The sequence below is a fragment of the Plutella xylostella genome, chromosome 12 (genome assembly GCF_932276165.1).
Source record: "Plutella xylostella chromosome 12, ilPluXylo3.1, whole genome shotgun sequence".
Classification (NCBI taxonomy): domain Eukaryota; kingdom Metazoa; phylum Arthropoda; class Insecta; order Lepidoptera; family Plutellidae; genus Plutella; species Plutella xylostella.
Window position 1 is genome coordinate 10,701,357 of NC_063992.1, and position 21,843 is coordinate 10,723,199.

Consider the following 21,843-nt stretch of genomic DNA (forward strand, 5'->3'; position numbering starts at 1 on the left):
GAAGTTCTTTTTTGTTTCAGTCGTTAAATAATACGCCAGATTTTGTGGCTTTATGAATTTCATCAAGTAAATCAAGAGTAAATAGCAAATTTGTGTAGCTGTCCGGAAACGGGCCTATTATATTTCGACGACTGTAAGTTTATAGACTTGATAGTCAAGGATAGTGGTGTTAGGTCCACAGGCTCATTGGAATGATAAGTTTGGAGCTTTTTGTAATTTCCCACCTCCTCGCTTGACCACTGCGGGTTGATCCTATCGTTAGTTAGATTTACTAAATCTAGAAGAGCAGGTTCCCTTTTCTATGAAAATATAATCCTAAGTAAGTACTTACTACTAATATTACAAACGTGATTTTTTTATGAAAGGCATGTAACTAGTACTCTGACAGCATGGAGTAAAACAGAACTATGAATTGATAAATGGGATAGTTTTTATCCTAGTAGTAGTGTATTGTTTTCTACGTCTATTAAAATTCCCACAGGAAAACCGAAGTTTGCATGAAAAGCTAATTCTACTACATAATATACAAAAAAAAAGTAGTTAACTTTACTGTAACTATTCTATGGACCTTTGTATAGTAGTTCTATATGGTTTACACGGTAGGTATACCCACATTGGGATTAACATTGAACTGGGGTAAAGTAAATCCAGCAATGGTGATATCTGGTGACTCAGCACATATGTATGTAGGTACGGTCGCCTGTGGCTAAAAGTATACAGGCGGTGTTTTTAAAATAGCGATCTCAATCTCACAAGATTGACATCCCTCATTTGCTTGTAGATTTGCGGTGATATCTGCTGACTCAGCACATATGTATGTAGGTACGGTCGCCTGCGCCTAAAAGTATACAGGCGGAGTTTTTAAAATAGCGATCTCAAGCTTGTGAGCTTGACATCGCTCATTTGCTTGTAGATTTGCTGCTCAAGCACATCCACATAAACACCACTGCTACACACATCACACACAACACGTCCCCGGATTTATAACAGATGTAGCTGGTCCCTTCATCATCAGGGATCGCTATTTTAAAAACTCCCCCTGTATACTTTTAGGCGCAGGCAACCGTACAAGGCTTGAGTAAAAAAACATATCTGATAAAAAAATTGCGTGACGGACGGATGGACGAGGGCACCACTTTTCAATATCATCTTAAATCATTTATTTTTCCTTGCCCCTGCCCCCTGCCCCCCTTTTATTCAAGTACCTACGAAATGGACTTACCGAATACTTACGTTATTATTCTGCGTCCTACACTCTGTGTCGTAAACAGATGAAAAACGGTGACTTTTGCATTATCATTGTCACAATGACATTTGACATAACTCGATAGGAGGTCTAGGTTTTTCAAGTGTTGAAATTAGTATAAATTAAAAATAAACAGATTTACCATTTTACTTGACACCAAATAAGCAATAATTTAATCGTCATACCATTATTATTTTAAACAACAACAAAATCTTTTTTACTGCGTACAATATTTGAGTATTTTTCATGAGTACAATCTAGCAATCTTGCTAACTGATACAAACGGAAAAAAATATGAAGTTATGAATGATGAAAAACCTACCTCTACGTGTTATCCTGGAACATTTTGATCAAAGTTCTGTTGTTGAGGAATAATTAATTTAATTACGGTTTAAATTGTATCCTTGGCCTATAACTACGTAAAGTTCAATTTATGACGTTATCTTCATCAAGTAAGAACCATACGAGTAATTTTTATCAAAGCTTCATTGTAACAAATGTGAAATGAAGTTAACTGCTAACCAAGATGATGTAATTTTACTTTAATTTTGTGAAGGGAAAGATGTATTGAAGTGACTAAGTTACAGTGAATGTGGTGTTTGTATTGATATGGCAGATTTGACTAGGTAAGTTCCTTAAAATGTTAAATTACAGTATTTTTACTATCACATGTTCCATCACTAACACTCACAGAAATAGCTGCTTTTGTGAACTTCTATAAATGTTTGCACTGTCATATTCACTGAACTGAATATCAGTAGACTGTGAAAAAACTTGTGACTTTAGAAATCATTGATTTCCATGGTCCTATCCTACTCTTTCCTCTTCCTATCCTCTGCTTTAATATTTTGTTTTTAAACCTATTCCGTTGAATAATATAAATTAATCTACTTATATTATATACTTACCTATATGTGCACCATCATAGGTTTTTTTCATATTTTGTAAGTATTGATCATGCAAATATGTGTGTATATGTATTATATCAGATGTGACTATAATGATGACTATGCTTTTACTATGCTCCTTTTTGCCTAGTTGCTAATGAATTCACACTTTATTTCAGATCATCATCAGATTGTGATAAATAGGTAGGTAAATAGCACATATAATATACCTAGTTGCCTCACCTACCATACTATCTTGCTGCCTTAATACCATACTATTTGCCTTGTGTGCTATGAGTAATATGTGAGTCCTTGCTTTATTTGTTTTTTCCTGTTAGCTTTTATTTATTTCAATAAACTATTGGGATAATCCACATTAACCTAGGATTTGAAAATCCTAATTTTGTTCTAGTACTAGAGAATTTAAGTTTTAATGGTTGAGAATATGAAGTAAATTGCCTATCATAACTTAACTGCTTATTGAATTCCTGTTAATGACCTTTATTTGTCATAAATATCCAATTAATATTAATTTCAAATTGACTTCTAATAAAAAAACTCTTTAAATAATGCAAAATTATATTCCAATAAACCACAAAAATGTGAAAATTAAATAGCTATCAAAAACGTTATTCTTAATTAGCAGATGTTTTATGAAAACACTTGTTTAAGCACCAGAAACATACTACTTCTCCGTCACTCACTTCCTATATACATGCAACAATGATGTAGATTGTGAAGGCACAAATTTAAATTTTAGTGCTGTCTAACTATAGTTTTAGCCATCGAAAAATGAGATTTATGGTAACAATCATAAAGGCAAGCTTTAAACACAGAATGAAAGGTGTTAACTAGCACTAAAATTTGAATTAAATTTAAATTTGTGCCTTCAGAATAGATATGTCAGTAAGTAAGATTACATTCATAAAGTTAATGAATAGCTTTGGATACAATTTCCTCTGCATTCAATTTGTCAGTAAGTATATTTATTTTAAGATGCCATTTGTATTTATATAAATATGTGTATTGATTATAATTTCGGTTTTTATTTTACACATTTTACAGTTATATATTTTTTCTCGTAAGGGGCCGTCCATTAATCACGTGAGGCTCAAAGGGGGGGGTACGGAAAACCTCACGAAATGTCACGAGGGGGGAGGGGGGGGTCTCCTTAGACATCACATGTATTATTTTTTTGTCAAAAACCGTCAGTATTTCTGAACCGAAATTTTGACAGGCGAAATTTTTCCCAAACCTCACCAAATATCACCAAAAAATGAGAAAAACGACCTCACGTGATTAATGGACAGCCCCTAATATTAACATATTATTATGGTTTGCTATTTACCTCTGTTCTTTATCAATGTATTTTAACCACCTTCCACACTAAACTCTGAAGGAGGTCTGCTAACAGATACAACCTTGAGTGGGGCAAATCATTGTTCAATTATTGGCAATCAGCGTCTTCAGTGAACTGTCTTGCTGCTCTACTTTTTAAATGCAAGTATTATTTTATAAAATCAATGAATTCTAAGATACTATGGATAAAAAACTAAACTATATTGCTGCTCTACTTTTTAAATGCAAGTACATTATTTAAACATAACTTTAGATACTGTGGATAAAAAAATTGAGGCAGTTAAATACTAATCATTTAGGTGGAGGCACTGAAATATCAGTTTTTCTTAAATTTCTAACTAATATTTGTTTTGTTCCCAGTTTCAAGTAGGCTATCTAGATTTATTAGCAAAGTATCAATAATAATGATCTTATCAATGTTATGTTTTGAACTTAATCTATAGGTATTTCATTTTAGGGTACCTAATAGTCTAATCTCGCTTTAAGCGATAAGAACGACAGTGTATCATGCATGACAGGCTAAACGTGTCAATGTCGTATTACTAAGATTTCATGTTATCTCAATTTAATGTATGGTATGTAAACTAAAGTTATTACTACTACGACAATGTTATCTTCAAATAGCTTTCTCAATGTGCTGTCACTTGAAGCGTTGCCAGTAACTGATGGTCCATTAATAGTAATCGCCACTAACTGACCTTAATCTTCTTCATTGCCAATAAAATTAGGTATTTATATTAGAGAATTAATTTATATTAATCAGAAATAGTTGCTGTTCTAATATAAGACACTTCAAAGGTGCAGGCTGGCAGGAATAAAGTCTTTCCTTGTCCGTTTGTTGGGATGGGAGAGGCATATGATCCAAGTGTAATGTCCTATGGACTAGGTTTGTTGGCTACTAAGTAACAATGATAAATATTAGTTTCGTTACCTTATTCGGTACTTAGGTATACTTAGTGCATTTGTCGTTAAAAAGATTCGGTTATGTAGGATTCGGACTGACTGAAAATCCTAAGTCTGAGTCTTACTGACAGTCCAGAATTCAATTACAATAATTATTTATATTCTAGAAGAGATATAAAAATAACAAGATATCCTTCGGTTATTAATGACTTTACGCCTCACGAAGCAAGAAGTCGAGTAGCGAACGTAGGAAATTACGGTCATAACAAAATAAAATAAATAATAATATCTCCATTTGGTTACATCGACCTAAGACAATGAGTTGATGGTAGCTGAAAGAAGAAGGCCGATGGTTTAAACCGTGGAGTAAGGAGTGTATAGTACATGGTCTTTTATTATACCATGGTATAGTATTAGCATCAGTCGCAATCTGGGCAGGGTGCGTTAGGTCATACGTCACTCCAGGCGGCTCCTTTCCTGCACCAGTGTGACGTTTTGACGGCACCGTAGCTAAGGCGGTAGTGAAGCTGCTTCCGAAGCTTTGGGCCGCGGGTTTGAATCCCGCCCAGGGATAATATCTGTGTGCTGAACATTTGTGTTTGCCTTGTGTCTGGTTGTCGTTTATCTATTTAATATGTATCTATGTATTTGAGAGATATATCAGCTGTCCGAAACTCATTAAGACTCAAAAGGCTGTTTCTAGTTCGGGTTCGGATGGCCGTATGTGAGATGTCCCCACATATTTATTTTATTTATCCAGTGTTGTAAATTATGATGATGATTTAAATAGGTATCACCTATAGTCTCGCTAACCTTCTCTTCTTGATGGGTGAATGACACGCACTGCAGATAGCTAGGATGTTAGACGCTGATAACGTATGCAAATACGTAGGTACTTGCCCTATGTATCTAGGGCATGTCTATTTGATGTTGCTTACTTTGCTATCTTCATATGTTTTATTTTAATTACTTTTTGTGTTGTTTAAATTTAATTAATCTACAGGAGGTTTTAGTTTGTGTAAGGCTGGTTCTTGGCTACCGCTTAGACTTGATAGGTCAAAAGGCAGGTGAAAGTTCGTAGGAATAGCCTAGATTAAGGCTTTGTTTGAGTTTCGTGGCTACAGATAAATACAATTAGATATCATATCACACACATTCACTCATGAGTCATTCATACGTAAACTTATAACACCTATGTTTTTGGATGGTTCCACAAAATACAACTACAGTTATACAAGCAGTTTAAACACGATGTGTTTATCAACACATCACCCTGCCGTACACCTTGCTCAACCGAGCCATTGTGTGCTCTTCCAGATAAAAAACACACACAAATATACACACAGACACACACAATAACACCACCAGTGTTGCAGCTGGATACATAAGCTTTCTAGGAATAAAACTGCCGGTTCCGCGCTCGAAATACTCACTTCCCGGTTGGTCTCGTGACAGTTTTGTTATGGAAACTATCGATCCTGACACGTGAGTTATTACTTTTTACCACCGAACGAAAAATAAGAGTGTATCGTAGGTATCTGTGTGTCTGACACGTGTAGAGTATGACAGCGCTAACTTAGCTCATTTTGCAACGTTTTGAACAATAATATCATGTTATAATATTCTATAACATACTTAGGTGCATAGATGAATGCATGTTTGTTTGGGTTTTATCTACTGAATGATTGTTTTTATTACTCTCTACAAAGTAATCTATTTACTCGTGTAAATAATAAAGATTCACCAAAAAAATCCAAAAACTTTCCAGATTTAATGAATGTTAACTCAACAAAATACAAAATTTTCATAGTGCACAGTATTTTTCCGTTGCACAATGTACCGTAACACGTGAGCTACAGTGTCTGTTTCTGCTTGCACGTAGGTAGTGATGAGCTCAGCTGACCTGGTGGGTCTACCGGAGGTGGAGGCTCTGCAGCAGACCCTGGCCACCGCCGTGGGTAGGTAGGTACACACACTCATCATCACTGATTTTTCTAAACAAAGACCAACGCTATTTTCTATCCTGGGCGAAAGTTTCGGTCCTACATTTGGCTCATTAGTCTCATTCTCATTACAATACCTATCTATATAATATACTTATTGTATTTATGTACTTATATCGAAATATTTCTAAGACCCGGTACCCTGTTCGATTATACATATGTATAAGACCTAGTTTTTTTAATCCACCCAAGTCTACCTTACAACCAAGTACCAAAAACCGGCAAAATTTCATACTTTTGAGCTACGTAAGCCTCAAAATCTAATTTGAACACTAATGTTCTGACGTCGTTTATTGTTATGATGAAAATTACGATGATGATTGCAAGATGCTTGACCTAAAACTCACATTGTCTGTATTTGTTTTGATGTTTGTCTGTACCTTTAATACCTTAATCCTTGTGATAAGATTATAAATTAATAATTTTACAAACCAGGATCTAAACGTACCTATTGCACTATCAATCGGTGCTGAGCTGGTACGAGCTTAGTCTGTGAGCGAGCGTCATCAACACAAGATCATTGCAGTCATACCTCCACAGTCTTAACTAGACTCATATCTCCGTCGTGGCGTGACGACTAGCGCAGCCGTGTTCAATCAGCAACAATCATTAATCGATTATTGATCACTAGTTACGGCTCAGTCCACCAGTTACGCGCCCGCGCTCCACCCAGCGCTACACGAGTGTACGCTTTTATATATTTCTTATCTAGCCCTGACTAGTTTGTTAAATGTTTAGGTGACTATTTAACAGTGTTTATTTGTTGCAGGTTAAACGAGGAGAAAGAGCGCGCGCCGTGCATAGCCCCGCGCGCCGCCATGTGGGGCTCCGGGCGGCTGGTGCGCCTGGACGTGCTGATGGCGTGCTGGGGGCTCGGCACGTGGCTCGGGGTCAACGGCCTGTACGTGCAGCTGCCCCTGCTGGTGGAGCGCCTGCCCGAGGGCTGGGCGCTGCCGGCCTCCATGGCGCTGGCTGTGCAGCTCGCCAACGCCGGCCTGCTCATATACGCCTTGCTAAAGCGACTGCTACCGCGGGCGTCCGATGCGCCGTTTATCTACGCGCTGCTGCTCATAGGCACCGCGGCGTTGACGCTAAACTCGTTCCTCTACACGGAGACAGTGACAGTGGCCGGGACAGAACGCTCCGTGGCGTTCCTATCATTGACGTTCTGTGCAGCGCTGGTGGGCTGCACCAGCTCGGTGTTATTCTACCCGTACTTGAGGCACTTCCGCGACGTGTACCTGGCCACGTACCTGGCGGGCGAGGGGCTCAGCGGCTTCGTGCCGAGCCTCGTGGCGCTGGTGCAGGGCGTGGGCGGCGAGCCGGCCTGCGTGCCCTCCGCAGACAACTCCACGCTCGTGGCGGTCTACCCGCCGCCGCTGTTCGACTCCACCGTGTTTCTGTTAATCCTCGGTGGTTTGTCGGCAGTTAGTTTAGTGAGTTTCTCGTTGGTGGACAATTGCAAGGCGTTTGAGTCGGAGCGCGTGGCGACGTCAGCCGCCGCGAAGGACGAGGAAGCGTCGGCGGTGGTGTCGTGGCGCGCGCCGGGCTGGGCCGTGGCTATGACCGCTATGCTGTGTTTAAACGCGCTGAGCAACGGGGTGCTGCCGTCGGTGCAGTCGTATTCCTGCATGCCGTACGGCGCGGGCGCGTACCACCTGGCGGTGACGCTGGGCGCGATGGCCAACCCGGCGGCGTGCCTGGCCGGCGTGTGGCTGCGCCCGCTGCCCGCGCGGCTGCTGGGCGCGCTGCTGGCCGCCGCCGCGCCGCCGCTCGCCTACATCCTGGTGACGGCTGCCATGAGCCCCGCGCCGCCGCTCATCGGGCAGACCATCGGATCTATCTTGGTGGTGAGTAATCTTCGTTTTTTTTGTAGCCTCACTAGGTACTTGCAAAGGTTTCACCGTTGAGTCCACAGCAGCACTTCCTAGATCCGTACCTAATCCTAGTACCTAAGAGTACCTAATCCTAAACATTCTTGCTTCTCTTTTGGCTACTTTGTGTCCGATTATCGTATAAGGATGATTTGCGTAAATAAATGTTTGTGTACGAGCGAATGAAAACGATTAGCCTTATTATTATTAATCAATGCTAATCGCTTTGATAGTCAAGTTCAGCAGTGTAAGGACGTTTTTGTTTCATAATATTATGTATGATACCTAGATACCTACATAGTTTCAGTAAGTAGGTAGATTGGGGCTGATAGATAAAATAATCGCAATCTACTGGATAACGAATACGTGCAGAATTGCATTTGCATAATTATCTATGAGCTACCTACCTACCTATGCCGGTCTATAAACTGTAGATATTCTAGTCGTGTTGCTTTTTTATGACAAGAAAAGGATACTTTAGCAAAAAACACATAATTTTAAAACTTACACAATACACATATATATATAATATACCTAACTACTCGTATTATTGTATTTTTTAACTATGTTTGCTGAAACACATAAATTACCTAGTTCAGTAGTTGCTATTAGGTACATAATATGATTAAATTCTATGGTAACTTTAGATTAAACATTGTACAATACAAGTTATATACATAGGTATATACGTATGTAGGTTTTAAATGAGGTGCATCGAATCATTAGCTGTTCCTCCTTGTATTTAGAATGTAAATAAATATGAACATCTGGTACAGTTTCTCGACGAGCTGTATTTGAACATCTACCTGTTAGATTTAAGAAGTGGACTTTCATGTCAGGGTTCATGATATCAGACATTCAGGTTCACTTCAGGCGATCACAAGATAATATAGCATTCGATATTTTCCAAACTCTTTCCAACAACTCAACCCTTCACCTACCTAGAAAGTTTTCCAAACCACATCAAAATTCTATCAACCAACCCTAACCCCCCCAATCGTCCAATTCCAGGTGACATCATGGGTGCTAACCTCCGCCATAGTCTCCTACGCTCGCATGTGGATCTACGGGTGGGCGCGTCGAGGCGGCGCGCGGGGCATGCGCACTTGCGGCGCCGTGACCCAGGTGGGGTCCACTCTGGGGTCTGCGCTGCTGTTCGCGCTGGTCAATTATACTGCCGTGTTTGTGCAGCCGCAGGCCTGCCCGTCCGTGCATTAGCGGTAATGGATGAGGACTTGTGAGGGATTTTCGACAGTGAAGGGGACTTCTGAAGATGCTGTGATTAGTGGTGTTTTCGCCTACTGTCTCGGAAAGTTGACGTAGCGAACGACCGTTGTTGTTGAGTTGCAAATATTGGCTATTTGGTCAGCAGAAAATTTAGGCTATGTAGGTATGCCTTAATAAATGTATGGACACTTGCAAAATGTGCTGATATAGATTTCGAATGTGAAAATTCCAAATCTAAATAATGCCATGTCGTAATACGCACGCACGCGTTTACTACAGGTCTTTTGCTTAGAGTATGGACACCGAGCCTAAAGAAAGAGTAGTTATACGTTTTTCTGACTTTTATACGATCATGGTATAGTTAAAGCGTACCAACGACCAACCGGTGTTGACATTTCCATTAACGAATGATTTTAAGCATTCGTAAACAAATGAACTTATTATGGGGCTACAAAACATGGTTATGCAGTAAAACTCATATAATGTATTACATATTGTATGTTCACTTGCTGTCTTATAGGTATATTATGTTCCTAGCCTACAGATTCTGTAGTAGGTAGGTACAGATGTCTCGAAGACGATTGCATGAAACTTTCATTCGCAGAACAAAATAATATTTGTTTAATTATTGGATTATGTACCTATAGTAATTATTATATATTATTATATCAAACTTCTAGATTATTTTCTAGTTAGTGATAGATATAATAATAAATATTATATCTTGTTAAGTTATAGCTTAATCTAAAAATGTTTCTTTGTAAAATTTACTTTAAAGGTGAAGGTTCTTTCTTAATATTGCACGGAATGTGACACTTAACGCGACAAAAATAAAGATGCAGTGGCCAATGATGGTACAGGCAGTCTGTAAACTACGGATTGAGTAGCCATCATATTACTAAATAATTATGATAACAGATCTTTGCTATACTTATTTATAAAACAGTTTGATCATGAGAGTCTGAGGTGAATTACTTATAGATAAAATCAATCTTTTGTTTTAATATTTTTCAGCTCATATATTATATTTCACCTGTTACTCAGGATCAAACTGTTTTAATGAGGGTGTATTGTATAAGATATTTTTACTGTAAGTACCTTTACAGAAGAAGACTGTAAATATTATACTATCTACCCATTGCCTAATGGTATGGTGGTATATTATGTAAGTATAATAGATAATGATACTACAAAGAAATAGACAATATATCAGTAACATGTAAATATAAGTTATAAAACACTATATGTATTTAATATCAAAATATTTATTTTTATAACTTAGTACATAGTTCTGAGTGCTATGTATGTACCTAATAGAAAAAGGTGTTAAACTGGCTCAAAAAGTAAACAGTATTGAATTCCTCTCATTATTCCAAAATAGTCGATAACACAGCCACTACTAATGCATAATTAATTCACTGAACATAATTTCAATGTCTAAACATTATAAATATAAGATAGTGGGTTGCAACAAGACTATTTATCATGGCAATGACAATAACTGATACGGTATTAATTTTGTAATTGATCAAGTGGTAGTTATAGATATATAATGAGTTTATGTATGTACTTATGTAAATATGTGAGTAACAAATAAATGTAATTATCTAAGGTGTTTTATGTATGCATAGCACTATGATGGGAATGAATAACCCGTCCATTCATTATATCTAATAAACCTTACTATGTATGTATATAATTTAATTAGAAAAATAGTACAGGATAGGTTATTCTTCTCCATCATAATAAGCGTGTTGCTTGGCTGTGTAATTTAGAAAATTCCAAAAAGCAGCCAAATAGGTACATTGTGATAATGTGTTCAAGTTTAGATATACTTACATAAGAATTATGTATGTGTATGTATCATGCCGTAGTAGTGTACTACAGTAGTGTGCTGCAGTTCTATATTTATTAAATATATGTATTTGCTTATAATAAGGAAAAATATGTCAGAATATGAAATAGTTATACTATAGGTAGTTATGTATCAAAGATATTGGGCCGTTATTATACTTGTTTACAGTACTTATGCAAATCTTATAAGGGCAAATTAGAAATTACCGGTTTTATATTAGGTATATTATATTTTTCCAAATTATTCTGTTCTAATGTTTTTAGTTGAGGCTTTTTTGGTCACTTATGAATTCTAAAATGTTACCTAGGTCTAACAAAATTAAACCACAAATATTATTTATTTCCTCTAGCTATTTGAGTTAAATTTATTTTTTACTTTTCGGCTGGATTTAACTTAATTAGAAATGTGAGCTTTAGAAATTATGTTTTTAATTAAGTAGGTATAAAAAATACATTGGTGATTTGTTGTAGTACTTAGGAAAATTACTTATACATTATATAATTTAAATTGATAAAACATTAGTAGACACCCATTTGATTGTCTTCTAAAACATACGAACAGCTTTAATTGGCTTCAATAATAATAGTAAAGCTATGCTAAAGGTGGATCCTTTTTGTTCCTACTTATGTTTTATCTATACACAGATATATTTTATGCTTAGAGAGCAATTAATCAAATTTGAAATTGTATCATAAGGAAGCACCTAGTAAAAATATAAAATGAAAGGCACTGAATGCCAAATATGGACAGCTATACCAAGTCATTGTAAAAGATAGAAAACTCAAATCGGTGTTTAGTTCTAGGACCTATGCTTTTCGACTAGGGTATAAAAAAATATGTGTGGGTTTAATGGGTTGATAAATTGTATCCCTAAGTTTAAACACTAATTATGATCTACTTAACTTTAATAAGCACATGGAATCAAATTCCCAACTTATTCCTACTTATAATTAAGTATATTGTTGGTTAAAGAAGACTTTTACAAAGTGTTACCTTATGAATTGTTGCTGAGATAGAATGAAATATAAAATTGAAATGAATTTATTTGTTTGCTTTATCTACAATTTTCCTAAACTATTATCATACATATAAAATCCTAAAAGTACGTATCATTTGGAACTGCCAATATCAAAACGCATAAAGTACCAGTTGTAAAACCAATATTACTATTTATGACATTGTATAAATTGCTATTGATACTCAATCTTTTATTGCATCCATAAGTCAAAGTCGATTTCTGTGCGATGTTTGCTTGTCAGCACTTATTGTAATATTGATTGCCCCAGAATCGCTCCCACTACCACTACTACAATATGAATTCAAATCAAACATCAACAGCCTACCTGCAACTTTACAAAACTACTTCTATTTATTAATAAGCAGTCTGGAAACGTTAACTAGAGACATACACACAGACAATAACGAACAGCGTGAACAGCAGCGCGGCGCTGAGCAGCCGGTCCAGCAGCAGCGCCGCCGCCGCCCACGCGCCGCTCTCCGCCGCCTGCCCGGAGCCCTGGAATAAGCATCATCATCATCAGCCCCCTTCGCCCTTATCCCCCGTTCCCACTAAGTATGTCGTCTGTCGGGCCGACTTTTTGTCGGATATACCACAGCACCAATCAGCACAGCAGGAATCAACTGGCTATATCAACAACAATTGCATAGGTTTCATATAGAAATAATAAGTAGATTTTTAGTCGGCCGATAGTTCGGTCGGGCTCTTAATCATTATGGTGTATCGGCCCATACATAATCGTTGAATGTGCGCACTACCATACATCTCCATACTGATTAAGAGCCCGACCAAACTATCGGCCGACTAAAATTCTGCAGTCTGCGGGGGGTCTAAATCTACATTCAAATTTTTCTTACCTCATCCGGAGTGAGTTTAAAAACTCCGGAAGCGGCCAACAAAACACTCCTAATGACACCTGGCGGTGAGACGCGGAACTTCGCGACCCTTCGCACGAGCGCCGCGCATATACACGCTACCGCGCTCGACACACAGAGGGCGCTCATCAGAGACATCACTAGAGGGGTGGATCCTGCAGGGGGCAGGCGTAGTAATGCTGAGATCATCCTGAAAATAGAGACAGAAACATTATAATGATAAACTTCCCCGGCATACATAGAAAAAAACAATCATATTTTAGCAAAGTTATTAGGTATTATTATATTTCTAACTTGCTACTCGTCGCTAGATGGCGCTAGTAGTAACAAAAATTGTACGTGATTCCCTTACCACAGTGCAGCGGTGAGGGCGGCGCAGGCGAACAGCGGGGTCCTCTCCTCAAGTGGCAGCAGCAGCGCGGCCGCGAGCTGCAGTGTGGAGAGGGCCAGCACGGCGCCCGTCGCCACGCCGTGCGCCGCCGCGCGCCGCTGCAGCGTCACCTTGGGGAGATGGGGACTGGTTAGGGTCGTTCGGTTGGTCCTTCAAGACTTTAAGGCTGGAAATAGTGCTCGACAGATGATCAGTGCTGACCGTCGGTTGACGTATAATGGCTATATCTATGCAAGTCTATGAATTCGCTCACAGCTACGCTGACGGTACGCGCGTACGGTCGGTCCAGCAATCGGTCGGGTAAAGCTGAGTAATGCTATAATGTGTAATATAATAATTCTTGGGCTGATCAGATAGGTATTACCAACGATTATCACACAAAAATGACGTCAAACTAACAGCATTTTAGAAGTTGGGAAAAGTTGGAAATATAAGACCTCTAATGAAGGTAACTAATCCAAGTATGAAACCCACTCACCCTCCACGTGATGGACTGGTGGTTCTCCTGCAGCACGCGAGTCACCAGTACCGCCACGGAGCGCACGCGCCACGACCCGAACTCCGTCTCCGAGTAGAACTGAGGGAAATTAGGATGGTTACATAGTAGTTATATGAATAATCAATAGCTGCAATTTTTTTTATCATCTTTCTGTTCTAGGTTCTGCAGAACATGGCTTCTAAAGTTCTAAAGCTTCTGTTTTTTTATTTCAAATACTAAATTAATTGATAGGTAATTACTTAGATTCTTAACGGGTCGATCATCATCAGTCGATTGTCCCGCGAGTGACGTATCGTTGTATTGGTATTTAGTACGCCAACAATATTCTCCGTTTTCGGGTACCCTCAACAAACCAATACCCGCCATGATAACGAAGCATGCTATACTAGAATTTTTGTATCCGTATCCAATACTAGCCCTTAATTAAAATAGGTATCTAATAGGAAAACCAACCTTCTGCGTGGAGTTAATGCTGAGTTCCACCTCATCCTTGGTGAGGGTCCTGGAGCCGAAGGTGAAGCTGGCCTGCTGCAGGTCCTGGGGCCACGCCGCCAGCTCCAGGGACACCGGCACGTGGACCTCTAGGCGGGAGGTCAGCTGGACTAGGCCTGGAAGTAAATACGGCTTTATTAGCAAATTAGTTCCATTGAGGCATATTTGATCCCTTGTTAAGGAACTTCACGTTCCTGAAGGGTGAGGGTGAGGTGCGAAAGTGAATCGAAGATACGGATCATCATAGCTTTCTACTGGGGGCTATTACTTATTCATAGGTATTCCCCTAAGAATGTGGCGGCGGTGCAAGCTTCAACCGCCTGGACTAAGCTGGGGGGTTTCGAAATTCAAGTTCTACCTGTTGATGCCTCCAGTCTTTCTCTCTCTATCCCCCACCTGTGCTAGAGATCCTGGCGGGCAGGTCCACACTGGCGCTGCTGGTGGCGGCCCCGTTCAGCAGCGCCACGTCCGGCGCCCACAGCCGCTCGGCCGCCGTCTGCGAGTAGCCGCACGGGAACAGCGAGGTGTTCCACGCGAGGCGCGGGTCCAGCCACTGCTGTAGATGTGAGTGTCATCAGTTAGTACCAGGTGAGGAGTTGTAGTTGGTTCTCTGCTTGCATCTAGTCACTAAAGCCTTCTAAAGTTGACATACTCACGAAATATGTATAAGGTACCTAGGTATAACTAATGTAAGTACCTACCCACCAACACACCATGGCACTCTAGTTCGTGAGCCTATTATCGTGCCTCGAGTACATGATTGTTTAAATATACGTACCAGCATAGCAGATCTATTACAGAAAGCTCAAAACCATCTCAAAATCAACCATCCGAGTCCGCATTGTTCCATGGAACCAATGCATCAATGAGTTGCTGATGATATGACATGACATGACAATGCATCGTTACTAAATACTTATCGGTACCTACTACAAAAAATACATACATATATGTAAGTAGGTATATTTAAAAAAAACATAAAAATAAATTACCAAATGCAAATCAGCCAGCGCTCTCATCGTACTCGTCGCCTCATCCACAGTCGCGTGTCGGATGTCCAGCGCCACGGCGACCTGGACCGCAGCCCCCGCCCCCGCCTCCGCCTCCACCCCCGGGGGCTCCTGGGCCGCAGCCCCCGGCGGCTGCGCGCGGTCGTACTCCGCCAGAACTGTCTCCATGTTGGCGGAGAAACCCGTCGTGTTCACGCACGATTGGGACGCGGCTGAGGGATTAGTGGGGGTGTAGTTAGGAGTGACTTTACTCACATTATAGAGGTAAATATAAGCTACAAGGTTTATAGATCTTCGTCTTATCGTGTCGGTGATCAACGATGCTATGCAGCACAATTGGTTTCTTTCACATCATCGCAACATATAGAAGCTAAGGACTTTTCTGGTGGAAAGGCACCCTTATGGGTTTGACAAAATGGTGAAAGGATTGGCCAGTTAGGAGTTGCTGACTGGTTGATAGGTCACTTGAGAAGACCTTCCGTGTACCCCAGCTGATTGACAGCTGATGATGCTAAGTACATCTAGCTATTGTTTCAGCTAAGTAGTTTCTTGTTATGGAACTCTCCCAGAGTTAAACAGCTTCCCAGAATGAACTGCAGCACTATCACATGGACTGAACACACAACACAGAACCACAAGGAAGTCTAATTAATTACCATAATTAATTAGAACAGCTATAATGAGAGCAGCCGCCTGCGCCGCCATTTTGATGTAACTGGTGGTTGGTCGTGCCAGGGCAGGGGTGCCCAACCTTTACCCTGGACTCCTCTGGAAATTTAGCTTATTTATTTACTTACTTTACTCCACGATGCTTGCTGCTTAAAGCGTTACCGATGTAAATGCACTCGAGAGCCATGGAAAAGTTTCACTTACAAAATGCCCACACTTTTTAAATGTTAAAGCAATATTTACGTTTCAGTTGGTAATTTCCAAAACAACTTGAATAATTACTGCCCGCATTAGGGGGGAGGCGTAATTAAGCTAGCCTTAGCGAGAATATACATCTGAGGGAACCTCGGTCTCTTGGACTTGGGCACCCCTGGCATGCACAATCGCGTGGGTACATTTATCAGAACTTGCTTTCCGGGCCCACAAGGACACATCTTAAACTCATGTCTAATTTATCTATTATTTTTATTACATTGTAACTAAAATAAGGGGCGGGTGTGTGAACTTTATAATGTTGATAGGTATTTGTTCAATTATTTAAAACTATTATACATAAGTACTATCTATTATGGACTCTAGTAGAGTCCGTCTGCGCCGAATTTGCAACTGGTAAGTATATTTTTCTTTAAGTAGGTACTTAGTTAGTTGAATGATTGAAGAATAATGGTACGTACTTATACATACTTAGGTATTAGGTAAGTGTAAACTAATAAACTTTTTTTGGTGTTGTCTGCTACTACCGAAACTGAAACTACGTTGTAGTTCGAAAGATCTTCAATTATTTATTCTTACACTTTAAAATAAGCATTTTCACCTTTTCGGTTAATAATACTTATATGTAGGTACCTATAGTATATATACTTACTTCCCCACGGAAATACAATGAAAAACATTGGTATATATTGGTATAAAGAAACTTTTATTAAAATATACCTATGTAGGTATTCACAGTAGCACATTATCTGAAGCAAAAATAACAAAAAGATGTCTCTGAGCAAACATATTTTTTTTTCTAGGTAGGTAGGTTAGGTTAGGTACTTATTTAGATTTTAGACTACAGTATAACTAATTAATTTAAAAAAAAAACACAAATAGACATCAAAACAATAGTAAGTATAGTAGTTTAAGAAGAGGTAGATAGAAATTAATAAACTATAATAGGTACGGTCAAGTGCAGAGAAACCTGACCCCCCTCTCATAGTAACAACGCTTCTGAGGGGGGTCAGGTTTATCTGACTCTTACTGTACCTATTAAGGAAGTATGGTGTGTTAACGAACAATAAGAATAACGTAAGTAGCACCTAAAAGTAATAAAAATTAACAATACGGTATCAAATAAACTCTAGGTTATTAAAATCTTAAAATGGTCATAACATTAACAGGAACTAAGTAAGTATACTTATGTGTAACATTAATTCAGGAATAATCATTCCCAAAACGCATCAAGTAATTTTATCAAAATTAGAGATCGCAACCCGGTTTTACTTACTGCATGTTTTTAACACAGCCATCTCAAAAACACTACAAATCTCCCTAAATTTTTTTTTTAAGTAAGTAGATTAGACAGTAAATGTTATTAATAAGTAACGCTCTATTTTGAGTTTTTTTTAACAATAATAACCAATTCTATTTGGAGATGTTTAATTGGGTATAAGTATAGATGGGGTATGCCCCGGGAAGCTTTCGTCTCCAAGCCGGCAAACAATCCCATCGGGATGCAATCTCTACTCATTCATTTACTTGTTTTATTCTATTCAGCTGTACATTACACATTACAATAACACACTACCTATAATCCATTGTTAAAAATAACTGTCTTTAACGGGCACATAGTTTCATATTTAATTTAATCATAATACAACTAGCACAATCTTCCCACATTTCCACAACAGTCCGTTATCCTCGCATCACTAGTTATCCCTTCGTCCTTCACTAGCATGCGCCCCATTAGCATGCTGCGAGGGCCCGGCTGGATGCGCCTCCACGGCGTGGGACGCGGGGGCCGCGGGGGGCGGCAGGTAGCGCCAGTAGGGCGGCGGCTCGGGCGCCTGCGCCTGGCACGCGGCCACGAGGCCGGCCCAGTCGAAGCGGTAGGCGTAGCGCTTGCCGTGCACCTGCCGTGGAGGAATGGGGGTTTAATGGAGGATACTTAAAAAAGACGTCATGAATAACAGCGGCGGATCAGCCTCCTCCAAGACTGCAGCACCACAGCCTCTGTCTACTCTCTCCCTCATCCAATCATAAACGGCTATCGCTGAAAGATTACTCAGCAGATATCACTGATCCTCCGGCATATTTAACGTTTCAGATTTTAATTAGGTACCTTTAAAGCTGTAAGAATTAGGAATCAAACACCAACTCACCTTACTCATAATATTCTTATCATAGTAATACCGGAGCGCGCGCGACAGCTTATCATAGTTCATGTTCGGTTTCGCCTTCCTCTGCCCCCAGCGGCGTGCGACCTCGTCCGGGTCTGTAAGGCGGAACTCCCCCTCCGACCCCTCCCAGGCTATGCCCGGCCCCCCCGCCTGGAGGAGCTCGAGGAGGAACTGCCACAGCTGCACCTGCCCCCCGGTTGTGGCGCGGGAGCAGGCGGTGATGGCTGCGTAGGGGTCTGTGGGGGTAAAGGTTGTTGGTTAGGTTTATCATCATCAGTCTATAATATTTCATTCACATTCACATTGATTCAAAGTATAGAGGGGTAAAGGTTGTTGTTTGTTGATTAGGTTTGTTTGTCATGATTACCAGGCTATAATACACTGCCGGGCAATGAAATAGTTCCACTGATATAACACCAAATTACTCCTAAACGGAAAATGACGCCTTCTACAATATTGGAGAATATTTAATTGCGCATCAGAATATTCCCATGTAAAAACTTAAATATTGTGATAAAAATTTAAATTAAATGTTTTTAAAAAAAGGGGGCATTTGGCAAATGAAACAAAATCTCTAATTATGCGTTTTATATAATAGGTGTAAACGTGGTATTTTGATAACTCTGTACTTGGTGTTTCCTCCATGTGCTCTCTTCTTCTAGCTTCTACGCGATTGGGCATGCTGAATACCAAATTCTTCAGCATATGCTGAGGAATGTTCTCCCATTCTTTGATGAGCGCGTCTTTCAAGCCACGAAGTGTAATTGGAGGTGGAACTCGGTCTCTCACACGTCTGTCCAGCTCGTCCCAAGCGTGCTCAATGGGATTCAAATCGGGGCTCCTTGCTGGCCACTCCATTTTGTGGATTCCTACGTCATGAAAATACTCATTTACAACTTGAGCAGTGTGCGCCCGTGCATTATCGTGCATGAACATGGCATTCTCGCCCATATTGGCCAAAAACGGACCAGCATGTTCATTGAGGACCTCATTTATGTATCTCACAGTAGTTAGATTCCGGTTCTCGATTGGAACTAACGCTGTTCGACCCTCTGCAGAGATACTCGCCTACACGTGAATGCTGCCGCCGCCGTGTGCCAATTTTTCTTCAAAACATACTTGTGAAAAATGTTCTCCTGGTTGTCGGTATACTCTTTTCCTCCCATCATGATGGTACAGCATAAATTGTGACTCATCTGAGAACATCACTCTGCCCCATTCGTCCTCACCCCATTCTGTATGATCACGGGCTTATCGCAATCGGGCAACTTTATGATGCCGTTCCAGTTTGGACCATTTGCTGGCCTGTAAAGCTTTCATCTTCTTTCGGAAAGACGTCTCCTGACTGTCCACTCGCTTATTGGCTCCCTTCGAACTTGTAGAAGTTGTCGTTGAACGGCTACTCCCGTCTGATGTCGATTTCTTAACATGATTTCCGCAATGATTCGATCTTTTCGGACCTTGGCTTGCCAGTACCTGGTCTTCTCAGGTTTAATCCAGTCTCCCTAAACCTTTAGATCACTCGTCGTACAGTAGTATGAGTCACACCCATTATTCTGGGTGCATTTCTTTGGCTGGTTCGCATTTCCACCATGGTGATGATTCTCGCATAATCCTCGTGTGATACAGTCATGATTTATGGGTACGAGACTTTACAATTTTATAATTCTTTCACAACAACAAAAAAAAAAGAATGAAATAAAAAGCAAAACTAAAAACAAAGCAAATGTTTTCTTAAATTTTCAAACCCGAAAATTTTCCTTATCTTTTTTTATCCATGGCTTCGAAAAGAACACTATTAAAATGAGTTTGCATTTAAAAATGTTTGAATAATAAACTATATTTCATTAAACTTTTTAATTCATGAAGCTAGGTTCTATATCTTAGGAGATATTAAGGTGTTTGTCAGCATTTTGTGGGTGGAACTATTTCTTTGCCCGGCAGTGTATTTTAGTGTCTGGAGATTTACGTTTGGCCAAAAGGAAAGCCGTAAGCATAAACTAATTACACTAAGTAAGTAATGATGAGTTCGGCTTATGAAATAAGGTTGGCTTGGGACCAAGTAAATATATTATAACTTTTACATTAGGCAAGTCGGTTTGGTTAGATTGACATTGGTAAGTTCTCTACTAAAATTCCACTTAAGTATTTAGTATTTTAACATCCCTTAAGTTTTATTTCAATATTTCTTATACCCTACCAAATTTTTAATATTGCCGTCGCGTCGCTATACTCCGTAAAGCATTACTTAACAAAGTAATTTTTCAGGGTTTTTAATGATAATAGACCATCAAATCCTTAACTAAGTAATGTTCAATATAAATGTGGTAAGTACTGTAATTTTACGAGTACTTTTATTGCGACGTTGTATATGCTTCAATAAAGGTTATTTCAAATACTAAGTCGTAAGCTGTTCCTAATTGAAATTGATTTTTATTGCAATTTTTTTCGGATCTTTCTATCTGAACACATTTTAGGCACAAAAAAAGTCCACCACCAACCCCGGTACAAGTGTGGAAGCCTTCGATGCTCGGCCGCAGTCAACCACATCCTCATCACTAACACTTCAGTCTTTCACATCTCATCAACTTTTCATTTTAAACATCACACTGAAAACCTAATTCACTGAATTAAACCACCCTGGCCACTCACAAAAAATAAAACTAAATCCGTTTAAAAATAGACCTCATTCGAATCTATAAAAAATAAAACCATTTCTTGTTCGAAAATGGAACGCTATAGTTTTTTAGGGCTCCGGATGTGCGGGCGGATGCGCGACCGGAAGGAAGGAAGTGGCGACGCGGCGCGAGGGCGGGCGGGCGGCCCCGCCTACGCCTCACAGGGGACATGGATTTACATTGTCTTCTTGGGGGTAAATGTAAACGGCTAACGGACCGGATTGGAACTTTATTCATTATTGTTTATATGATTGGTTGATTGGGTTTGATTCGTTAATGAAATGTTCTGGTGATTTTGGGCATTTAGATGTCCGCCGATTAAATTATAAGTACTTACCTACGATTACGTATTGACGGCCAAAAGTGTGATTAGATGATCACTATATATGGCTGTATAGTTCACGTGGTCTGGTTGTCTGCTACTAGGTATTGATTATGGCATTATTCATAATGAAAGTCGCCCCCTTTCAGCTTAC

General features: G+C 39.6%; 3 protein-coding genes and 1 long non-coding RNA gene across 7 annotated transcripts; 1 reads left to right on the top strand and 3 right to left on the bottom strand.

The window, feature by feature from the left end:
• Window positions 1-1,451: 1,451 nt before the first annotated feature.
• Window positions 1,452-9,603, top strand: LOC105393402 (solute carrier family 52, riboflavin transporter, member 3). 4 transcript variants are annotated; one of them, XM_048624687.1, is made up of 5 exons: window positions 1,452-1,872; window positions 2,313-2,337; window positions 6,278-6,357; window positions 7,168-8,248; window positions 9,284-9,603. In XM_048624687.1, the coding sequence occupies exons 3-5, from the start codon at window positions 6,284-6,286 to the stop codon at window positions 9,488-9,490; spliced, it is 1,362 nt and encodes a 453-aa protein (XP_048480644.1). In that variant the 5' UTR covers window positions 1,452-1,872; window positions 2,313-2,337; window positions 6,278-6,283; the 3' UTR covers window positions 9,491-9,603. The 4 variants fall into 4 exon arrangements, with proteins under 4 accessions (XP_048480644.1, XP_048480645.1, XP_037975250.2 ...); XM_048624688.1 differs by lacking the exon at window positions 2,313-2,337; XM_048624689.1 differs by lacking the exons at window positions 1,452-1,872; window positions 2,313-2,337 and adding an exon at window positions 5,863-5,880.
• A 3,095-nt stretch (window positions 9,604-12,698) lies between these two features.
• LOC125489293 lies at window positions 12,699-13,437 on the bottom strand. Its single transcript, XR_007266863.1, has 2 exons — window positions 13,230-13,437; window positions 12,699-12,870 (listed from the first exon to the last, which is right to left on the bottom strand). It is a non-coding gene; the product is annotated as an uncharacterized LOC125489293 (long non-coding RNA).
• Window positions 13,438-13,595: 158 nt separating this feature from the next.
• LOC105393413 (neuronal acetylcholine receptor subunit beta-4-like) lies at window positions 13,596-16,415 on the bottom strand. The gene is made up of 6 exons (XM_048624482.1): window positions 16,296-16,415; window positions 15,622-15,851; window positions 15,026-15,185; window positions 14,591-14,745; window positions 14,117-14,215; window positions 13,596-13,748 (listed from the first exon to the last, which is right to left on the bottom strand). The coding sequence occupies exons 1-6, from the start codon at window positions 16,342-16,344 to the stop codon at window positions 13,596-13,598; spliced, it is 846 nt and encodes a 281-aa protein (XP_048480439.1). The 5' UTR covers window positions 16,345-16,415.
• Window positions 16,416-18,192: 1,777 nt separating this feature from the next.
• On the bottom strand, window positions 18,193-19,640 carry LOC105393412 (transcriptional regulator ERG homolog). Its single transcript, XM_048624483.1, has 3 exons — window positions 19,319-19,640; window positions 18,672-18,934; window positions 18,193-18,422 (listed from the first exon to the last, which is right to left on the bottom strand). The coding sequence occupies exons 1-3, from the start codon at window positions 19,638-19,640 to the stop codon at window positions 18,219-18,221; spliced, it is 789 nt and encodes a 262-aa protein (XP_048480440.1). The 3' UTR covers window positions 18,193-18,218.
• Window positions 19,641-21,843: the final 2,203 nt, after the last annotated feature.